General features: G+C 43.1%; 2 protein-coding genes across 2 annotated transcripts in view; both read left to right on the forward strand.

Moving 5' to 3' along the window:
- The window catches only part of ca4a (carbonic anhydrase IV a), a 7,218-nt gene extending 4,841 nt beyond the window's left edge, over window positions 1-2,377 (forward strand). The window contains exons 5-7 of the mRNA XM_019895250.1: window positions 36-102; window positions 182-345; window positions 867-2,377. Coding sequence (XP_019750809.1) covers window positions 36-102; window positions 182-345; window positions 867-1,046 — 411 coding nt within the window. The 3' untranslated portion in view covers window positions 1,047-2,377. The remainder of the gene's footprint in view (window positions 1-35; window positions 103-181; window positions 346-866) is intronic.
- Window positions 2,378-2,627: 250 nt separating this feature from the next.
- LOC109531128 (enkurin-like) overlaps window positions 2,628-24,029 on the forward strand; it is a 32,090-nt gene continuing 10,688 nt past the window's right edge. The window contains exons 1-4 of the mRNA XM_019895237.1: window positions 2,628-3,235; window positions 3,350-3,531; window positions 4,345-4,411; window positions 15,897-16,023. Of these exons, the coding sequence (XP_019750796.1) occupies window positions 16,019-16,023 (5 nt within the window). The 5' untranslated portion in view covers window positions 2,628-3,235; window positions 3,350-3,531; window positions 4,345-4,411; window positions 15,897-16,018. The remainder of the gene's footprint in view (window positions 3,236-3,349; window positions 3,532-4,344; window positions 4,412-15,896; window positions 16,024-24,029) is intronic.

The raw sequence follows: 24,029 nt of genomic DNA on the forward strand, positions 1-24,029 counted from the left end.
AGCCATGTTGAAATTTGCTATTTCCCATTTTCAAGGTGTCCAACAGTGCAAACCGAAAGTATGATTCCATTGTCAGTGCTCTGCGAGCCATCAAAAACACAAGTAGGTGCTGAGGTCCAATGAAAGGAAGTTAAACTTAAATCCATTACCGTAGTCCTCATGTTGTCTCTTTTTTCCCCAGACGCCAATACCTCCCTGCCTCCTACCTCCTTGGCGCAGCTGATTCCACCTGAGCACAACCTGACCTCGTTTTACCGCTATCGGGGTTCACTGACCACACCGGGCTGCATCGAGGCTGTGGTTTGGACCTTGTTCGAGAACCCCATCCCACTGAGCTTTGATCAGGTTAGGATGTGTGAAAAGAAATCACAAGGGGAACACAAATGTGGGGGGAGGGGGGCAGATTAATGTGAGAGTGAAATGATTTTGCTGATAAAACATAACTGTCTTCAGTCCGCAGAGAGTCAGCATTAGATGACCCGCTTTCATGTCTGTTTGAGTAATTGTTTCTGTCTCATGAGGTTACACTGATAAAAACATGCAACTCATAAATTTTGCTTTGTATTTAAAAACATGTACAGTATACACAACACATGGATAATGAATCTCTGTGTATATAATATAATATAATATAATATGATATAATATGATATACAGGAACAATGTGAATAATAGTGGTCCAAGCACAGAGCCCTGTGGAACCCCACGATAAACATTTTAAAAATATTTTCAAATCCAATAATACATTGTGATCGAAAAAGCACATTCTGATCAACTTTGAAGAAATATTGATGTGCTATCTTCGTCTCTCTTCAAATGCTGAGACTTTTGATGTGATTTTTTTTTTTTTTTCCCCCCTCCTTCAGCTGCGGGCTTTTTCGGAGCTCAAGTTCCGCGACGGGAAACCAATGGTGGGAACCTTCAGGCCAGTGCAGCCCCTGAATGGCCGCCAGGTGTATCGATCTGGAGGTGCGGTGCTCTTGGTCAGCTCCAACCTCCTCATGGCTGCCCTGGCTACGGCCTTGGGACTGTCCCGGCTCTATTAAGAGCAAGGCGCCTCTGCTGCACTGCGACACTCATGAACATTAAACATGATTCTTAGTTTTGCGACACCATCACCGCATGGTCTCCAAAATGGTTACACACGTCGTAGTGCATGCATGACTCACCTAGGGGCCCCCACGCCCTTATGACACAGATGATAAAGGTGTTAAGAGGACACCTTGGAGGTGTATAAGGGTCGATATGCTAGCATGCATGCAGAGTGAATCACGAGGTCATACATCCGCCTTACGAATGTGCCATGGAGTACTCAGTGGCCAGTGCAGTCAGACCCCTGCCCTGATATTTCACAGCATCATCAAAACGACTCACACAAACACATCCTCATGCACTTTGGTTTGGCCACCTTGAACAATGTCAAGCCTATTTAGTCTCTGCTCATATCAGTGTGAGTGGCTCCGATCTTGTGAACGGGGCACGTGATGCCTCGTTCTCTCTCAATGGCACATGAGAACTGAACAGCGCTATTAATAGCACAAGTGAGTCAGAAAAACAAGCTCAGTGTCCGAGCCAGCGGTCAAATAAGTCAGTATGTTGCCGTCTTTCTTTTTTTTTTTTTTTTAACCTCATCTCAAAGTCCAGGCAGGTGGAGCGACAGGCTGGTGTTGACAATCTTCACTTTTTTTTTGTGATTCTGAGCCCATGCTGGGGATCACGTCCCACAATCTGAGGCCTACTGTGACACCTTAAATGTTATGATGGGAAGATGGAGGGACTGTCGCACGATGAGCAAGAGCGGGGATAAAAGGGGCGACTCATGGAAGCGGGCAGCAAAATCAAATTCATTATATTCCTGCATCGCCCACAGCCGAAAGTTCCGCGGGTCAGCACATCTTCATGATTGCCGTTTGAGGATGCACAATCTAAATTCAGACGCACACTCCTCAAGCGTCCTTCCTCTCATTTCGCACTGCTACTGGGTCTGCTGCATTGAGTGCTACTGACTGTGAATTACACCCTACGGACTCCTCTCTGATCATCCTGCGGGGCCGCTTATGCGTTCTGATGGGAGATGGGTGCCATCTGCCAGCCACATTTGTTGTGATGACCAAGGAAGCTGTATATTTTTTTTTCCATAGTTTCGTGATGCATTAACTTATATTTCTAAGCCGTTCTAATGCACATGATTCACATGTATTTTATGCACTGAATGTGTCTATTGATATGAAATGCATTTTGGTATTATTTATGTATTGCAAACAGTCATATATATCGGGTTGTATGCGTTTGAGGATGTGAACTTGTGAAACATGTCATAGGTGATCTAAAGAATGTGTTAATGTTCAACAATAAATATATGCCTTTTTAATGAACAGCCTCTTTGTCGGTGCAAATTATTTCTCGTAAAAGAAATTGACCTACTGGTAGCCAAAAAGAGAACCACTTTATTTACTAAACTGTGCTGTTGTACAGTTGTCAAACAAAATAAATGTAAGTCTGACCTCATTTTTATGTTAAAAAAAAAAATCAGGAATAACAATAAGCACAACTTTCATAATGGTCAACACGTTTTTCCTTTTTTAATTTTTAACTCAGATACGCAAGTAAACTACAACCCTGTCATAAAACTCCCAGCTGAGCCCCTTCCGAATTTGATATTCTAAAAATCCTCCCTCGGCCCCCATGTATCGGTTAAGCCCCGCCTTTTAGTGGTGTTAAAAGCAGAAAGTTCGTGTTGCATGAACAACTCTCTTCATGCTTCAGTCATTGTTAAATTACTGTTAGTCAGTCACCACTACTTTGGAACCATCAGTTGTTTTTAAATGAGGAGTTTTTCCCGACAAGACTCCAAACAAAAAGAGTCGAAACAAATTTGGAGTACCTCTCTTGTTCTGAATGTTATAATTGGCAGGCTGTTGCTGTGATGAGATTATCAAGAAAAAAGTGGATTGCCCTCACAACTGAAGCTCAATTTCTCCATGAGTGGCGAATACAAAGAGGGGAAACAAATGTCAAGAAAAGCGACTATGTGGAAACGTTTCCATGACAGTAAAGGGGGCATCTTTCATTCTTGTCCCCAGGTTCAAACATGGCGCTCACGCATCCTTTGCAAGCTTCTCCAGGAGCCGATGGCAACGATAACCCCGTTCAGTGACCGCATGGACGCCAACTTTCATGCATTCAAATCAGCGGGAGGAAAGAATCTCTGTCACGCTTCAGTTTGTAGCCACAGGTACGTTGGAAATTATGAATATGGTTAAGTAAAAAAACACACACATATATATATATATATATATATATATATATATATCGCAGAGCTTGCTGATGATATGATCATTTGAATCAGGTGTTGCAACAGGGAGAGACTTGGAAAACATGCAGGACAGCGGCCTTCCAGGACCCGAGTTTGACACCTATGGCATAGAGGACTTCGAAGTGTCCCGTGGCTGCCTTCGAAAGTTCGTTGCATGACATCAGCTGAGCAATGCTGCCTAGTGTGGTGATCGAGGGGAGGTCACGTTAGAGACGGTGAGTGAGTGGAAAGAAAAGCCACCAGGTCTGTTACTAGTCTCATTTTGTTGCAAATAGTCCTAATTCTGTGACGCGTCTTGTTATACTGTATTTTATTCATAGACCTGTAGTGTATGCTGCAGTTTTTGTGTTGTAAACAGTTTTTGGACCATATATTTTTGCATTTTATTGCCTGTGTTGTTACGGGTGTATTTTACTAACATACTTGCATGTTCATCAAGGACATGCACCGTAGTCAGTTCCCACATATGGAAATTCTGTTTTAAGGAATGATTGGACAACGCAAATATGATTCCTTACTGGTGAATACTTGTGTGTGAGTGTTTTTTTTTTTCATTTTAAGATGGTTACACACATCCCGGCAAACAGGCCTAATTTGAGCATGCCCCTGTCGTAGGCCTGATACTTGAATGTCTTTAGAAGATTATCATGAGCGATAATCCTGGGGTGTGTTGAGTGATTCCTCATCAATCATAACATTGCCAGCAATCATAAATGTTCAACAAAGACTGTTGTGAAAAATCCACCACTACATTTTGTGTGCTGTTTACAAAATGGCTAATATGACTCTCACCAATAATGTTGTGTCGCATTTACAAAATATCAAGATGTAAGCCACGAAATATTAATGGCAAACACCGTCGAACTATGTGCACCAATCCTCCCCTTCTGTCCGAGCACTGGTGTCATACAGCGGACTATTTACACAACCGCAACTACAAATCACTCATGTTGTTTACCAAATCCTATCTCCTTTCGAGTTATTAATGATGTTGCCCTTCCATTCTTTTGTTGTTTGCCACCATTAAGGAATCAAAAGGCTCTCTGTGATGTAAAGACGCAGGAAGACATCGGCCTCTCGGCGATACACGTGCAGGTAAGGAAAGCTTCCTGTTCATCCCTGTTAGGACTTCTTACCACTTATGAGTCGGGAAAGACTCGGCATCAAAGCTGAGGAAGTTGACTATCTGGCAGAAGCTACAATACCCGTCTGTCACCGTTATTCGATGTCCTCTGAACGACTGCATTCCGCCAATGTCTGTGACAAATAATGCTATTCTCTTTTGGGGAAAACAGAGGCACTTTCCTCTTTCCTAGCCAAACACTTTCATCATATCACTAAATATGTCACTACTTCCTGGCGTTCCATGTCATGAGTTCATCAAGAGGACAATTTCACGTAGGTTTAAAGGCCTTGAGAGTAGTTGGTCCAAACTTCTTGTTGACAGGTATTTAGCAGAAGATGAAAATGCCAAAATGTTGTCTCATACTCGATGTGTGTACCCCAGTTTAGCTTCCTTTCATTCAAACGAAAAGCGGGTATATTCATTAAGCCTTTCAGGGACAGCGGTTATGACAGCGAACACACCGCACCCTTCACATTTTCGTCACTGACAATCATGAGTTCTTGTTTTGAGGTGAAAATTAAACTTTTGTCCGTGCGGTACACGGATGTGGAGGGCCACCATGAATGAGTTTGGCTTGGGCCCCCGGATGACTTCATACACCGCTGGCTGCCAGCTCTCCACAGCAGATAACATCAGTTTACATGCGGCGCTTAAAAAAAAAAAAAAAAAAATGACCGCCAAGTGTGTACAGCAACTTGAAGCCTTCTGATCTCACTGGCCGGAACAATGACTTGTGGGGGAAACAAAAAATCTTTTCAAAAGGCCGGTTCTCCCTTTCAAGGACTCTTGAGCGTCAATGGCGGGACAGGTCAAAGGTTGGTGAGGTCAGAATGAACACAACGGCCTTAAAAGTTAATTTGGTTGTGTGCTCGGCAGTCATATGAGCAGCAGGGGTACTTTGACCACTATCATTGTTCCTTTTAGAAACAAGTTCTGGAATTGAATAGAAGACGTGGAGATGCGGAAAGGTTGTAAATATTAGCAACAGGCAGAATTTCTGTAGGTGTAGCTAACGTCGTAGCAGGTTTGGAGCTTAACAAGAGAGCATACGGTAAATCTTGTAATCATATTTTACTTGATGGGTATTTCTGTTTTTCATTCCTCAATGGGTTCATCCATCCATTTAGAACACCCGTTAGCTCGTCCAAGGGGGCGGGGATCAATTTGACCAGCTGACTTTGAGTCACAAGCTCACAGCCAATCACAGGGGACAAAGAGAGAGACAGGCGCCATCATCAGTGAGTCGGAACTCAACTCATGCAGCGTGCAAGTGAGCCACGACACCATTAGCGACTCTGTTTTCAATATTAATGATCGCATGATCGACGGGATCGGGTGAAATTGCATTTGAAAAGTTAGAAATAGTAAAAAGCTTTCTTCACATGCCAAAAGTAATTCCTTTGTTTCATCTCCTGCTGAAGTTTGCTCACCATCCATCCATCCATTTTCCGATCCGCTTATCCTCACAAGGGTCGCGGGGGTGGGGGGCTGGAGCCTATCCCAGCCGTCTTCGGGCAGTAGGCGCCTAGGCGGAGGGAGGCCGGAGCTAGAATTGAACCCGGTACCTCTGCACTATGAAGTCGACGCCCAGTTTGCTCACTTGTAATGGAATTAACCGGCTCCAATTTTTATGGTTGTTTATTGACTTTGTTATAAGACGGACTATCATCGAAAAAAACAAACAAAAACAAAACAAAAACAGAAAAGTTATAAGATGTGCTTTTATTTTTTTGAGGGGAATACTGTAATTATTTACTTACCTACAACCCAGTCAGAATTCTGATCTCCCCCAGATTGTCTGGCGCCTTTGTGGCACACAGCTCAACGTCTTAATGACTCAGCAAAGGCTTGAGATGAAGATTTTTTTTTTTGTTTTCGTTTTAAGGCAGCTCGCTGTTGAAGAGATGCTAGTCTGCTTCACGGCTCCTTTTTGTTCTGAAAAAAAAAATAATACAGTATATGGTGTGCTGTCGGCGTAGGTTTCGGGAATCTGCTGAGGCTGTGTGACATTGCAAAGACGTTTTGCCTTCCTGACATGATATGACAGTGTGACGTATTTTGTAGCGTGCAACATTGTCACAGAAGTGGCTCGATGATATGATTCAGCAGACGCCAGCTGCTATCACCGTGCTTTATGTTTGCGCTGTGCTCATAAAAAAAAAAAAAATAGACTGCGTCACATTGCAAGAGATTGCAAAAGTCTACACTAGGATGACTTGTACATTTTGAAACAATGTCTCCAACAAAGACCTCCTTATTTTGCCATAACTTTCAGTTTGGACACAAGCGTTATTCTTCTCACCTTCAGATTAGTGATTTGTCACTTGACAAATATTGCACTTGGTCGCTGTTTGTGTAGTGGTTCACTGCCATGCTGACGGCACGGGTTCATTCAATTCAATCAATTCCCATATCGAACAAAAGATGGCTCATTTCAGCGGTTCAATTCATCAGATAACACTTTTCGGCAAGCCAATTCCTACCTAATTTCTGGATCAAAGATATTTTTGGATCAGTTCTTCAGAGTGTCGTTGTCAAAATGCTGAATTATTATTTTATTTGTTATCTGGAAGCTATAATTGTGAAAATGCTAACAAATACAACTGTGACATACTGAAATGAATTGAGTTTGCTCCACTATTTATTGGATTTTATTTGATTGAAATGCACCATCTGATCTAATATGTGTAACCACTAATACAAAGCGCCTTATCGCAATCCGAGATAAATGATATAAAGCAAGTCGAAGCAGTCCCAAACACGAACAAGGTTAACATAACACAAGTTATTCATTTCGAAACAACGGCAATTTGTTTGCTCTCGCTGGCATTGTTCTACAGGCCAGCAAGGGGTGAGGGTCATTTTCGGAGAAAAAAAAAAGCCTCAGAAGAAAACGCCAGTATTTATATTGTGCTTTCCAAGAACCAAAATGTATTGTCCTCAACATGGCGGATGTTTAGAATTCCCCCAAAATATTGGGTGTTTACCATGTTTTGAAGAATTTCGAGGAAAGTTTTCTTTTTGCATTTCTTCAACTGGATCTGACCTGTCCTCACCACGAGTAGTCACGTACGCACGCATACATGCACGTGCACATTCGTAATTGCGCCCTTGATGGTATATTAGTGTCAAAATGATCAGGGCCAGCTGGGCCTTTTCTGTGGGCCAAAAAAAACAATAACCCAAAAACCTGTCATAAGCATGGACAAACATTTCAATTCCAAATTCTAAAACTTGTTCCGTGAAATTGTGTTTATTTTTTTCTTTATTGTCTGTTCTTCTCATTCTCAGTACTTGTGGATGTTAGGCCGTATGTAGTTTTAATGCAAAGGAGCCTCTCCAACAAGCATTTCTCTCTTCTCGGGTTTGTATTTCACTTGTGCTTTTATTGCAGTGCTTGCCAATGTAACTAAAACTATATTCGCGATGGGACGGTTTCTCTCACTAATCAGATTTAAAAATGTATCCTCACGGGGACAGACTGGCCGGGCTTCGATAATGTCGTCACTTTCCCGCCCTCTGATTGGTTGATATGAGTAAAACTTGATAGTTTACAGCCAATTTTAATGAACAAAACATGTCCGAAGGGATCTGTTCAAATTAACGCTTCTGATAATCAGCGTCACTGGCGAGGATGATGCATTTCATTTCGATGCATCATGTTTGATCATTTAATGAGGTTAATATTCATTCTGAACAATTTCAAATGATGTAGTGTCGATTGTGTACAGTTAATGGTATTTTTCTATGGTAATTATGTTTTCCATAATTGTGATGCGGGAGTAGACAGGCAGTAGAAAGCGATGAGTCGACTAGTCAAATAGTTGCCTTAACTACGCTGTACCGATAGTTAAAGCTAAAGTTGACAATGTGCAAATCACTTTTTGGGGCATTTTGTCTTTGGCCAATTTGCAGTGGACTTAGGACTCGTCCATCTGCCACCAACAAGGCATCTTCATAGTCTGCACAGGTCAGAGAGTGTCGCTGTACAATACTGAGTCAACACTTGCGTGGGTTTTCTCCGGGTCCTCCGGTTTCCTCCCACATTCCAGAAACATGCATGGCAGGCTGATGGAACACTCAAATTTGCCCCAAGGTGTGAGTGTGCCCTGCGATTGGCTGGAAACCGGTTCAGGGTGTCCCCTGCCGACTGTCCGAAGACAGCTGGGATAGGCTCCAGCGACCCTTGTTGAGGATCAGGCGGATCGTAAAATGAATGAATGAATGAATAAAGTAGGACAAGAACAACTTAGGATAAAAAAAAAATAAAAAAAATCTCACACGTTAACTCAATAGGTTGGAAAAATGTGACAGCTCACCTCGTGCACAGTAGTGCGCCATCCACATCTCGGACAGTATTTGCTCCATGGTTGCGTGCTGTAATTTGGCTCATAATGCTAACAGTCTCACGTCACGCCCCACAGTGGCTTCTTTAAAAAAAAAAAAAAAATTGATTTTAAACAGTCACTGATGGTCGTCGGTGGTTGATTAGCTTCAGCGCAGGCTGCAAGAGTTCACATCCCACTCAGTGATGGTGGAAATGTGAATGATTGACCGAGAGTGCAAGTCTACCTTTCATCTAAAGTCAAACTGCGATAGCCTCCGGCTACTCGTATGGGATCAGTGATGTAAATGTAGGATGGATGGCCGGATATGTTGCATGAACTACAATTTGGGGGGTCGGGGGGGGGGGGGGACACCTTCATTGGGGAATTACCCTTTCGCTAGATACATTATTTTGTAAATATTTCAGTAGGCAAAGATCCAGAGCCAATCTCAAGCAACAGCTGCTGTTTGGTGATGGCCCTGCGCCACATACATGTAGCACAGTTTATGAAGTGCTGCCTCCACAAGTTAAAATGCTTTTGTGATTTAAGATTTTTTTTTTTTTTTTTTTTTTAATGGCCCCTTGTTTTTCCCCACACAGTCTGAGCTCCGCTAACGCTAGTAGAAGCAAACTGTTACCCCTTCCCACCGTCGCGCATCCACTTTTCGGCAAGATGATGAGAGGCAGGCTTGCGAAGCCTCTCTAGTTGCAAAGCTCGGGGTCCTCCCCTGGTTGCCATAGTAACAAAATCCCGATTTATTTATTTATTTTCCCACGAGGCGGAATCGGAGCTTGCTCATTTGCGTGAGACAGAGCTGACTTGGGGCAGAGTTTTCTGATGAAAGCGTGCCGCAGACATGAAGTGGAGACAATATTCTAAATAGCGATACAACCGGAGAAGACTAAATTCTTCATTCCGTTGCAGTAGATTTCATGTCAAAGTTGTGTGGCATACAGAGGCTAGAAACTCGACATAGAACCCCATAGGTCGCCTCCACTCGTGTACTTTTTCACCAATGTCGGCTTTTTGTCATCTTTCACCGTCCTCGTACATTTTCAAGCTCCGTAGAGCTGCAGAGAGCGCTGACCTTCGGAAAGGTCTTCCATATATTATTACAGCACCTTTCCCACGAGAACAGCTAAAAGTGCACACAAGGCGCACACAGAGCACACCTCTGAGTCCTGACATCCTTCCAAAACGGGAAGCTAAAAAGGAATAGCTTCCTTCTTTTTTCTGAACGCTGTTAATGGCATCTCAGCAGGTGGTCATTCGTTCGACTGTGCTGAGTCGCTCAAATCGTAGACAGGAGCGTTGTTCGCATGTATACGTCCTGGCCACGCATGTTCCGTTTGAAATCCACGAGCACTTCGGTTTCAAAGGGAATGCAAGGGTATCATTCAAAATGTTTTTATTCATCTCAAGGAAGGGGGCGGCCATTTTACCATTTGCTGTCGACTGAAAAGGACATCACAAGTTGCTCAGGGCGCGGGTAACGACCAATCGCAGTTCACCGTGCGAATGTCACGTGACAAAACTCAGAAGACAGGTGAGCTGCGATTGATCATTAACCTCGCCCTGAGGTACCGGGATGTCATTTTATGGCATATTCCACAAAGGAAATATTCATCAGACTACAGTGTTTGATTGTAAAGAAACTTTATTTGACTTCCCCTGTAATGTTATGACCGTGATTCATTACGCGCACACACACACACACACACACACACACACACACACACACACACACACACACACATATTTCCAGCACTGTGTGGTTGTGGACACAGCCATCCTCTCAAATGTCAGCTTTAGCTTCATTCAGCTGTTTTCTTGCGCCGGGGGGCTTCTTTCTCCTTCTGTTGAATTTGTGCTGATTTTGGAGCTTCAAAAAAAAAAAAAAAAAAAAAAAAAAAAGTTCAGGGTTGCTTGTGCCTTTAATGCACGAGGAAGGAATAATTGGGTTCATTGCACCTTGCTTCCCCAAGTGTAATGTACTTCAACAAATCAGAAATACACTACGGTATGTACATCAGTGAAAGACAGTAACTTTAAAATAAAGCAAATTTAACCCAAATACAGGAGACACTTAACTAGGCCAAGACCGTTGGTACAATTTATTAATGTGCAACCTAAACACTAGTCTGTGTCCTAATAGTTGATCTGGGGTCCCATACACGAAAGAATGAGCTGCTCGTCTCTAGTCCATCAACTGTCCACCGTTCGTTCATCGGTCATCCTGGGAAGTTAAAATCATTCCAGACTGTGACTTGAATTTGGTCAAGGCGTTCTTTCAGCGGTTATCCTGACAAAGCCCACTCAGCACCACTTGCTCTGTCCCTCTTGTCCTCCAACCAAATGATTCAGCCGGTATGATGCTGCACATACAGCAGCTTTTATCAGCATCAAAAAGATGTCCGCTGATGCTTGTGGGTACCGTTGGTGACGCGATACACATACGCAGTGGAATATGACGTGGTTTCAGCACTCCAGTTAATGACCACGGAAAAATTTTACAGGTCAGATATTCCAGCTTCCTAGAGACCCTAATTATAACAAGTGCGATACAGTTAGACCAGGGTTCGACATTGAGTTCTCACTGAGGGCCAAATTAATTCATGGTTGCCAAGTTGTGAGCCAAATTGTCTCGGAGTTTGTTTGTTTGTATGCATTGGATCACTTCAGCACTCCAGTTAATGACCGTGGAAAAATTTTACAGGTCAGATATTGCAGCTTACTAGAGACCCTAATTATAAGTGATACAGTTAGACCAGGTTTCGACAATGAGTTCTCAATGGGGGCCAAATTAATTCATGGTTGCCAAGTTGTGAGCCAAATTGTCTCGGAGTTTGTTTGTTTGTATGCATTGGACCAGTAAATATTGTTTTCTATGCAGATTGTATTGGTAGTAATCCATTTATGAACCAATAATGTTAAGCCACAGGTGTGAAACTCAAGGCCCGGGGCCCAGATCTGGCCCGCTACATGATTTTATGTGGCCCGCGAAAGCAAAACAAACATGTCAACTTCCACGATGCTTGCTAAAATCTTGACCAAAATTTAAAATTCTCCAATGTAATAAATAAGAGACATACTGTAAGCATTTTATTGTTACCAAACCCCTCATGACAGAACTTAAAACAATAGTTGATTAAACCGTTATTATTGTCTTTTTTTTTTAATTTGTTTTCAGTCATAACGGCCCTCCAAAGGAAACAGTAATTAAAATGTGGCCCACGACAAAAATGAGTTTGACACCCCTGTGGTAAGCTGTCCACTCTAGTAACCGCTATCCCTGAAAGGGTTAAAAGTATTCATATTGAAACCGTTATTATTGTCTTTTTTTTAAATTTAGTTTCAGTCATAACGGCCCTCCAAAGGAAACGGTCATTAAAATGTGGCCCACGACAAAAATGAGTTTGACACCCCTGTGGTAAGCTGTCCACTCTAGTAACCGCTATCCCTGAAAGGGTTAAAAGTATTCATATTATGATTATTAGTCGAGTTTGTCGTCACAGCAGAGACTGTATATCGGAGCCCGTGTTGATGGATGGAGGAGGAAAAAAAAAATTCACCGTGCTGATTGTGTAGCAATTTAGCCCACAGTAAAAAGATCAAACTAATTAAGGGATAAACTACGAAACAAGATGATGAGTGTCAAAATATCCAAATGGCTTTCAGAATTCCGCACGGACAGCTATCAGCAACGTTTCTGCAACCACATCATCTATCCAGAATATGCTAATAAAGACAAAAGAAATGAAGTACAATGCAAAATGGATTTGTATATTCTCTTGCCTGGTGCGTTTTCTTTCTTATGAATATTTAATATTTCTGGTTTTGGAAGAGAGGAGGAATCCGAAGAACCCGCAATTAGATTTGCTACCTTCATAAAGTTTTTAAAACCGTGAGCTCGTTGAGTGAAATGGGAGGAGGGGGAGGGGGGGCCGCAGAGGACAAAGTACGATAATGAAAGGCAACTAGTATACATACTTTTTTTTTTTTTATGGTGATGCTACTACATTATGTCAACCGTGGGAAAAAAAAAAAAAAACATGGCCGCATCTAAGATTGCTCATATGGTCTTTAAAATGTTAAACTGTGGATGATTTGAACATTTTAAATACCATATGAGCAATCTTAGAAAAACATTTACAGCAGTTGGGATGACTTTGACAGCTCATACTTTTCTTTGCAAATAAAGAAGTCCTCCAGTGAATTTGGTCCAAACAGTCACCACTTTCCAATCCGTTGCTTCTTAGTGGCTTTTAAATTGTCTGCGTTAGGGAAGCCTACGTGAATTATTTCTTGATCTAGGAGAACCCGTGTGTGTGCGCGCGCGCGCGTGTGTGTGTGTGTGTGTGTGTGTGTGTGTGTGTGTGTGTATGAGAATGATAACTCCAGTCAGCGTCCTAAATAATTGTCTATAGGGAAGATCGCAAGCCTGTTCAGAGGCCGCTTCTGACAGGCAAGACAGGGAACGAAATCTCCCACGGGAATGTTTAAAATGTTGGGTTGTCAACAAATGTCAGTATTTTTATATTTTTTTTACAGTGCACAGAAAGATAGAAACACAGAGCCACACCAGGATGCACACGCAAGCATACGCAGAGAGATGCAAAATTAATGAAAGGCTTTGCTTTCATTCATGTTTTAGCCAAGTATTGTATCTATTCATAGCGAGGGATATATCGGGAAGTCACATGTCCTTCACTCTTTTCTGTGCATACTACACATATGCAAAAGATAGCATCCAAAACAGAATCGAATATATTTTCCTTTCTGATATCATTTTTTGGGTGAATAATTCGAATAAATATCCACCCATAGAAACTTTTTTTTTTTTTTTGCCTAATATTGTCATTCCCACGGCCCCGCATACATTTTTGGAACCGTGTTTGGGTTTTCTTCCCCTACCAGATGAGCGACTCTCAAAACATTAGCCCCGCGGATTATTAATATTTATCATTTACACATCCTGCCCTCAGTTATTCTCCACAATGGGATGAGATTTTGTCTGTAACTGAAAAGAAAGAAAAAAAACGGGGCAGTGTTTATTTGGGGAAATGGGGCGTTACTCTATGAGGCATTCTTCAGACCTCACGAAGAATTTTATTTTATTTTTATTTTTTACATTTTTGACTCCGATTCTGCTGCCTTGAACCCAATGGTTGAACTTGCGTCTTACTCCAATGATTCCTCCGCCTCCTTGATGGTGACACGGAGGACTCCTTGTGACGGCGATGTGGGACACATCACGTAGACGGACCCAAGGCATCTCGATTAGCTTTCATTCTCACGAGAATTGGGATTCACTTAGATTAGATCCCTAACTGAGTACTTGTAAGCGGTGCGCCGTAAATTAGGGGTGGAAACTGTCGTTATGGAAGATGGCACCGAGGAGAATTAGAAGAGCATATGATTGACAGAGAAAATCTTTTCAATATGCGTCATTGATGTGGTGGGTCCCACCCCTGCATGTGAGACATTTGTTGTTTTCACACTATTCTTGTTTTGATCGGTGCACACACCTACATAGACAATCTACAACCAAATTTTTAAAATAGCCTAATCTTACAAGGAAGAAAAAAAAAATCATCATTCATGAAAGGAGATATTAGAAACATTTACTGCGACACCATTGCAAGCTGCACTGACCATCTCGTATGAATAATTGCAGTAACGCTGTCAATCAAATGACGGCCGGCCGTATCTCACTGAGCAGCGAAGATTAGCGAGCAAATTCAGTTTTTTTTCGTCAGGGTTCGTTCAAGGTCGCAAACGCTCGCTAACAATTTTCATGGTCTGTCGGACGGTAACGTCTGGCGAACTTATTTGCAATTTTTTGCGGTTGTTTGCAACATTAAACAAAGTCTACCCCCCCCCCCAAAAAAAGCCATTCGCTATAGTCGCACACATTTGCAAACCTTCACTGCTCAGTAAGATACGAGCTGCGAGTATCCACTTAAGCAGCATTTAAGGCAGCGTTAAACTGTGGACTGTGATTCAGACATTGAGTGCACTTTAGTGCTCTCGTGAGCACTTACGTAATAATACTTGATCATAGTTGAGAAACAACACCGCCGATGACAATCCTCAATGGACAAAACTAACACTCGTATCAAAACAGAGGCACAGTTTCCTCGAGGAAAATGTGCTTTGCCTCGCTTTTTGGTTTGAGCAAAATTACAAACCAAGTACAAAAGGGCAAATGAAGACTATGACCCCCACCCCACCCCCCAGCCCCCACCTCTTCCCCCCGCGTGCCCTACTATCATTTTCATGGTCCATTTGGCAGCGTTAAATCAAACAAGACATAAATTTAGCTTCAGGGGGATGCTAAGTAGGGAGGAAAGATGACCAGAATTTGACCAGTCTCCTAAATCATTGTGTTTCCCATCTTTACTTGAGCCGAGGCACCCAATTCACAGTAGAGAAATCTCATGGCACAGCACCAAACAAAAATGTCACCAAAGTATGAATACTGACATGATCATTATCTCGTCTCAATTTCTTGATAAATGTACTCTCTGTTTGAAATCTGGGCCTGTTTAATTGATTGCAAAGCTGATATCTAGTACTCACATGAATTTATTCTATAATGAACCCAATGGAAGAATATTCAATTGTTCTGTCTGTCATTATATATTGCAGGGATAGATCGATGAAATGAGATTTTATAATTTTATGTCATTACACGCTAGTGTCCCATTGCACCCTGATTGGGGGGTGGAGGGTGGGGGGGCAATGATGTGATGGGTTCTGGCTTGGAGATTCAAATGAAGCACTTTAACCCTTTCATGCACCCTGTAACTTGATAACATGATAAGCTGTCCACTCTCGTGACCGCTGTCCCCGAAAGGGTTAAAGCAGCATTTAAAAAAAAAAATGAAAATCTGTGTTAAAAAAAAAAAAAATCAATATTGATGATAACCATACAAAGGAAAGCATCCTGGTTAGCGCTGATGAGATGTTGAGCAATGTACAGCGAGCACAACTGGACGGATAGAAAGTGTATTTGTTACTATTGGAACCCAAAACACCATTCATGGAGTTTGACGCCAAGGTGAGGTTTATCGTTTTTTGCGCTCACCAAAAATTCTTTTTGCAAATGTTTGTTTTGCCGCAGATGGAGAAAGCGCAGCACTGAACTGTCGACCTCGAGCCTCCACCCCATTGTGTGAACAGCGAGCGGGTCGCCCTCTTGCCCGCACGACAGGATAACATACCGTTGGTGATGAGGCTGTCTATATGAGGTAGGGCGGGACAGTGACATCACATACGCTCAGCCCATGGGGAGGATGTGGGAGAGACACCCAGAATCTTGTTTGTTTTCACTTGGGGGGAAGTTGACGTGTTAGAGAACAGGAGATAAGGAAAACAATACATCACAGCCTGATTTCACATTATTTCAGAACGTTAATACAAATATGGAAAACGGACACCTGACAGACGGCTCCGTGTAATTCAAATGTACATTCCTGGCTTATTGCGAGTGCAGAAGTTTCACCCAGGCGTGTTTACCGGAGGTGGTCCGTGCACAAGGCCTCGGCTTTCTCACGATTGCCGTTCCCTACTGCATATTTCCCCCGCGGCAAGTGAAAACCTCAAAGGTGACCACGTCCGGCATCCATAAGTCAGCTGACATCGCAGACTTGCCGTGACGTGATGGCCATGCAAATCCAAACCAATAACCGTCGACAAATCTCTGCTTTCACAAAGATAATAAATACAGTGGTACCTCTAACCTCTACTTACGAAATTAATTGATTCTGGAAAAATTTCTTAACTAGAAAATGTAAGTAGAGAGGCGTAAATTCCCTAATTCGTTCCAAGGCCCCCCCTAAGTTCAGGCAAAAATGTTTCCTAAAGCATAAAAATGCATCAAAATATGTAACAACTACATGTTACAATTTGATTATTGCGCAATAAATGAGAGTTGTGCATTATGTAAAAAAAGAAAAAATAAAGAATAAAAATGATGGTCATTTAACTTTTAACTGCGTCCTCATCGTTTTTTTGCCCTCATTAGTTCATGCCTGGCGTTTTGTAAAGAACTGATCCAAGGATGTTTTCTTTTGTCGGCTTTTAACAATCCTTCGAAAATGTCCAAGGCAAACATCAGACAGTGAGCGATCGCCCGACTGGTGAACACTTTTTCTGGGTGATTCAAATTTACCTAAAACTATCTAAGCAATATTTTCCTGTTGAGACGTTTCGTAACTTGAAAATTTCGATTGAAGAGACGTTCGTAAGTAAAGGTACCACTGCAATTCTTAGTTTTAATGGACCCTCTTGGAGAGCTATTCACCGTTAGTAAAGCATGCGTTGATTGCCGACCAGTCCAGCGTGAAGTCTGCCGTTTGCCCCGAAGTCAGTTGGGCGAGACTCCAGCTCCGCGACGACCTTGAGCAAAATAAGCGGCATCGGAAATGGATGGATTAAAAACGGAAATATTACATTTGCATATTATTATATACTGTATGTTGTGCACGCATCACTCTGTGTCCCTATAGTGTTGACCCACTTTGTCGCTGACATACGGTACATTTCCTACCATGTACAAGTTGAAAGCAAACAATGAGGCGCGTGTTGTCTTGTCAGATAAGAGCACGGGTGACCGAAAGTTTATCGCCTTCGCGGAGGGACGGTCCGTTTTAGCGAACATAAACAAGAGCGTAATATCGTAGGTCAAAATGTTCTCTCCATTGATCATGTTTGTCCTAAATATTGTACTGTTCAAAAGGCCATCAAATGACGTTTGACGTTTGCTCACGTTTTGCGGTCATCTTGCCGCACGATCCATCGAGCAGATTCTAAGATTCGGGGCAAATTTCCCAGAGATCGGCATATTTTCTTTGAACATAGTGTGAAACTCACCTACAGACTTTCCCAGAAGGTCATCAGGTGACTAATCTTACAAGTGATTCTTCTGTTTGATATTGTAAAGTGGATGCTTGCCTGTCTGAAAACACAGGAAAAGCGTCGAGATGTAGCTTGTATGGCAGACTCCTGAAATGACCAAAAGGAAGAGGTAGAGACGTTGTGTCCACTCTGGGACAATGGGAACAAACCTGTGTCGCGTCACGGCACAACCATTCATAGCACGCTGCCGTTTGGCAGGGAAAGGTGGGGGAGGGCGGCATGGGGGTGGGGGGCTAAAGGTCAAAACAGTTCAGCACGGGTCGACTGTGAGGTGAGGCGCGACAACCTGCTCCTACTCGGAGCAAAAGCCGTGCCCAGCGTCAATGCGGTGTCCTGCATTGTGCTGGCACCACCATCTGCCTCTTCTGATAAGATCACAACGCTCATCAAGCCGCTCTCGTTAAGTTGTTGCTGGCACAAGAAATGAGCAAGGAAATCCCTGCGGTAATGCTAAGAACAATATAAAAAGTAACTTCGTTCGTAAAGGAACTGATCCGCATCGTACATGTAAGATAGGATCACTATTCATTAGTATACACACATCTTGACAATTCATCTCTCGCCTTACATTTGACGTCAGATCCTTAACCCCATTCTAGGAATAGTTTGCGTTTGACCTAATTTGAATGGTAAAATCACTTTGTGGAGAAGAGCAACAATGGAGAAGCCGATGAAGTGGCCTATCCTCTCCAAGGGTTGTCGTAACGCATACCAGAAAAGGATGTGGGCTGAGAGGTAAACATCGTTTACCTGGGAAGACCTGAAACAAGATGCCAAACTCATAAAATAAAAACTGTTTATACAAATCAGAGACTCCATGGAATGGCTTGGCTCGCGCCCAAGTCCTCTCGAAAGTTCCCTCGAAATTATTTTATCTATTCATCCGGCCATTTTCTGTGTCGCTCTTGTCCTTATTGAGGTCGCGGGTGAACTGGAGCCTAGTCCAGCTGACATGGGCGAGAGGGAGGCTACACGCTGGACCGATCACACGCTAACGCTAACCTCTAAGCACAATTTCAGTGCAGTTTTTCTCAGATTGTGTTCGCACTGGAAAAAACTCACGCCCTATTTTTTGGGGTGATGCTCAAGCACACCTAAATTGGGGCCCAGCATCCCTAAAATTTGGGAGATTTGATGTAGTTTACTTTATGTTCTTTTAAAACAAGCTACAAAAGTGTCCAATCATATAGTACTCCTCTGAGATGCAATATTTTAACAACAAAAATACAGCGTGTCCCCCTTGCCTAAAAAATGTTTTGTCACATAAGTATCAGGCTTAAACCAGGAAATGGGAGCTCTACCGCTCAATGCTAGCACACTATTCTGACCACAATTCCTCACTGTTTCTGCATTTAGTCATAGCCTACCATTTATGTTGTTTTATAGGCGTCGCTTGACATTGTTGTCTAGGTAGGAAAACGTTTCAGGTTGTTAGGGACAGCACCTTTCTCCTCTGTTTGAGATGAAACGATAGCAGCTACGCTAGCTGTTATGTGCGTGTTCATTTTAAAGCCAAGGTGCGACTGACAGGCTTTACATTATAACTCATTTTAGGACACAGGGAAACCGAGGGGTACATTTGATTTGAAATTTATCTTGCCGGGAGTAGAGCACCTCTAAACTCTTGATCCTAGAACCCTAATTCGTGTCACGGGTGACAATTATTTTAGAGGAATGATGTCAATCTAACGGATTTTCCTCTGAGGCCGTCATTGTACCGGAGTTCTTCATATTGTTCTACTGTCGCTTATGAGGCTTGTGACGTCTTTAGACTTACCGGTAAATTAAAGTCTGATATGTGCCATGTGCCTGTTTTCCCGGCAAAAGAATTTGGGTGTGTTTGTAAAGCGGGTGCTCCTAACAGCACAATGACCAAAAAAAAAAAAATCTGCACACATCCTCCGTGTCTGTGTCTCTCCTGACTTTCTCCTGTGATGTCGCCTGTGACTCAAGCGCCTCACAAGCAGGAAGAGGAAGCGACTTGTTGGATTGTGTGCAGGAGTCACTTGTACTCTTATCAGAAAAACTCCTAACTACTTCTCTCCAGATGACACAATACGTCACGGGACAATAAAAATAGGTCCAATGACACAGCGGTGGGGAAACATTTCAGATTTATCTCATTGTCTTCTCCCCGGTTGTAATGAGGTTACATTGGGGAATGCGATCGGAGAGACGTGTCGGCCAGCTTTGCGGACGTGGACATTGGGAACACTGGTTTATTTTGTCAGCTGAAGACCCCCAAGGCGCTGACCCACACCAGGAGAACAGATCGCCCGTCGGTTAAAACTGAAGCAATCAGAACAGTCTGTCCTCACCCTGATGAACAGCTCCAAAAAAAAAAAAAAATCCAGCATTGAAATCACTCATAACGAACAACCAAAACAAGTAACATCCATCATCCATCTGCTCAGTTTTCCTTCATGTTGTCACTTTAGGCCAGAGACAATTCTCACGTTTGTCATAATTTGTGTTCTCAAAGTTAATTGCAATCATATTTCCATGTGTTTTTCATCATAATAATCAATCAGCGTTGAGCATTTTAGCAATTAAACGCATGAGATTGACAACCAGTACAAGGCCAAACAATAGTGACCATATCAGTGTGACCGCATCTATCCATTCTCCATCCTTTCATCCTGTTCTGGGTCACGGAGACCTTGGACGTATCACAGCCCCGACTTTGAGCAACAGGCAGTCTACACCTTCAACTGGTCGCCAGCCAGCCTCATTTCATTAAAAAAAAAATATGACATTTTGGTAGGCACAGAGGTTTGCATGTCTGCCCCCCCAAGTCAAGAGGTCTTGGATTTGAATCTTGGCACCGGCCTTCCTGTGTGGAATTTCCTGCGTTCTTGTGTGGATTTCTTTCCGGCATGCCAGCTTCCTTCCACATTCCAATATCATGCCTGTTAAATTAATTGAAGACTGTAAATTATCCATAGGTGTAAACTGAGTGACAATGGTTGTCTCCCCTTATACTCTCTGTGACCTGTAGTTGACTGCTGACCAATCCCGGGGTGTAATCTGCCTCTCACCAAAGTCACCGGGAAAGGCTTCAGCTCATTACAACCCGGAACAGGATAATCGGAACAATAAATGGATGAATGGGCATTTTGGTAACATTGCAACATTCCTGTCCTTTTTAGTCGGGGTATTGAGAGAAACTATGTCGTTGTTGTTTTATGAAAATGCCATTCCCTCAAGAAAAAAATAAAATAAATAAATACAAGAAAAGAACTATGTTGCAATATATGGTACTTTATTGAAGACAGACATGCGGATGTGTCATAATGGAGAATCAGCTCCTCTCTCAGCCACTCACTACATCTGGAATATTAGCCATGCTTTGCAGAGTATAAAGAATATATGAACTCACAAGTCAGGTCACTTGTACCTCAAGGCACCACTGTACTATTTTTTTCATCTTGTTTGTATTTTGCTGCGGTGTGGATGCTCTGAAGCAGATGCCGTCTGGATTGTAGTGGGAGATATTCTGTGTTTTGTGTGCCGCGTTTGGCCATCGCGAGTACAACCACACACCATGTTGCGTTTTGAGTTCGGGATAATGTCTTTTATGGTTCTTCAGTTGTCACATGCTTCTGCCACTATTTGCTTTTGGGTTCGCCTGCTTGCACAGGAGTGCATTACTAGTAACTTATTGCTGTCTCAGTTACAGTATTTACTTCCTTGTTGTAAGCCTAGTGTTCTGGGTGAAACAGGCACTGCAATGTATCTTGTTACCATTGTTATAAATAATAAGGACCAAAATATGGTTAGTATAGTGGATGTTCTTAACACCTATTAGAAATGTATTGAAAAAATAAATGAACCGGAGGTCATTGAGTCCAAGTGACCCATATTCCGTGCCTCCATTATTTAGGAAGCCGACCGGAGCTGTGGCCATAAAGGGGTTGATGCTTCTCATGGCAGCAATTGCGGAACCCGTCGGTGGAGACCGGCGATGAGGGATGCTCTCAAGCTCCTGAAGGAGTCCTATTGGCCCTTTTTGGCCAGTGGGCCTCTATAGGCAGCTGATGGGTACTGGCAGACAAAACAGTTTTGGTGGTTGCTGAGGCAAAAACTCAGCTGTGGGAGGAGTTTGGTGAGGCCATGAAGAATGGCTTCCGGATGGCTTGGAAGTCATTTCTGGTCCAGCGTCTCAGGATGAGGACCTCCTCAATTCCACCGACATGCCTTCCTTTGAGGAAGCAAAATCTTGTGGTTGAAGTCACCTAAGGGGTTAAGAAGTTATTTGATGATCGGGCCACGTCGGTGGATAAGTTTCCCTTGTAGTTTATCAAGGTCCTGGATGGTGGGCTGCTCTCTTGGTTGAAACGCCTTTAAAACATCGTATGGACATCAGAGAAAGTGCTTGTGGATTGGTAGACCAGCTACGATGGATCACACTCCTAAGCCTCCCTAGTAAGGTCTATTTGGGGGTTCTGGAGAAGGAAGCACCATCAGGAAGTTGAATCTCAGATCCGGGAGAAGCAGTGTGATTTTCATCCTGGCCGTGGAACAGTGGACCTTGAGAGTTTGCCCCAACTAGTCTACTTTATGGAATTCGAGAAGACATTCCACCGTGTCCCTCTGAGAATCCTGTGGAGGGTGATCTGGGAGGATGGGGTACCAGACCCATTAATATGGGCTGTTTAGACATGTCAGAGTTTGGTCGACATTGCCAGTAGTAAGGTATTGTGTGTCGTCACAGATTCTGTCCATCTCCGAACAGAATTTCTCGGCACAGCCAAGGCATTGAGGGCGATCGGTTTGGCAGCCTATTGTGCTTCTGCTTTTTTGCAGATTATTTGGTTCTGAGGTGGCATTGGGCATCTGATTCGGATGCCCGCTGGACACCACCCTAGTGAAGCATAGCAGCTCGTTCTACTAGGACGAACGTCAGAGGACGTCCCAATGCTGCAAGAGTCACTTGGCTGGCCAAGGAACACCTCGGGATTACCCCAGAAGTGCAGGGAGAGAAGTCTCAGCTTCGCTGCTAGAGTTGCTACCCCCGCAACCTGATCCCGGTCATGCGGAAGACAAACTCACTGTGTCATGCTGACGATTTTCTACCACTTTGGTTCGTAAGTCAGTGAACATAGGAGACACTGCTCGATACGAGTCGTGTGGCACTTCAAATTACAATCCTAAATATCAATACACAATAAGGTGACGAAATGTGAGTCTGGAGATGAGTGGGCAGATAAGTAACTTTGTCGAAGAGAACTATCAACTGTGTTTTCTATCAGTTGTCCTGAGTTGAAAAAAAAAGGTGGTGGTTTTGGCCACAAAGGGTCCTTTTATAGTGAGCCTGTATCCATTTCTCTCAGCCCCTCTTTCGCCTTCAGTGAATATGTGACCTGCATTGCAGGTTCAAAAGATTTACACCTCAGCATTACTTCACGATGTATCGTGTGAATCATCGCTGCGGCACCTGCTGAAAAAAGCGCCTCGAGTCAGTCAATAGAGTGGGAGCTCTGCCTTTCATAAGAACCAATTAAGACTTCTACCGGGGACATCCTCTGTTCTGTAGTACTTTATGTGCTCTGACACACACTCGAGCACGAGAATATAAAGACCTGACAGGACACAAACTGCTCCCTGGTGTTTTTAATGATGCATTAATGATGATGACCTTCCTACGTACGTTATTTCAATCAGCAAATGTGCAGCGAGCTCTTTTGTCTTGCCTGAGGGTTTGTTGCTTCTGTACATGCATGTGAGGTGTATATTTAGAATCGGCGTGCATAGCAGAGGGCATTGCGTGGGAGGATGAGTTACTTTTAACACTGGAAGCGCTGCAAAAAATAAAATAAAATAACCGCACATGCATATGGATGAGCACAGGCATAGTGTAGATGCACCTGTACATATTTGTAACGTCAGACTGAGAACCTCGCGCACTCATACACACACACACACTACGAGGGAGGTAAACCTCAAATGCACTGTCACGCCCTGCAGAGGAAACCCCAGCTAGTAGACACGACTCGGCACGATGCTTCCCTGATGCATTATTCACCTCTTTGAAGCCAATTCTCCTTTCCACTTCAAACTCTGATGGTCAGAGTGCTCTGCAAGGGGCCACACAAGCACGTGGGTGTAGTGTGTTGGAGATGTAGCCCATCGTACGGATGGAACAAGCCCCGCGAAATGAAAGTAGAGCTATTTTAGTTCATCTAGCTGAGCCTTTTAATGTGTTGCTTTCTCTTCTCTTTTTTTTTTTTTTTTTTTTTTTTTTTTTTTTGGCAAGAACACCCTAGGTGGTGCTAACCAAGGACAGTAAAAAGAAAAAGAGAGAAAACAAGTGAGAAAATGCTCTCCATGCTTACTC

The sequence above is a fragment of the Hippocampus comes genome, unplaced genomic scaffold, assembly GCF_001891065.2.
Source record: "Hippocampus comes isolate QL1 unplaced genomic scaffold, H_comes_QL1_v1.1 scaffold177, whole genome shotgun sequence".
NCBI lineage: Eukaryota > Metazoa > Chordata > Actinopteri > Syngnathiformes > Syngnathidae > Hippocampus > Hippocampus comes.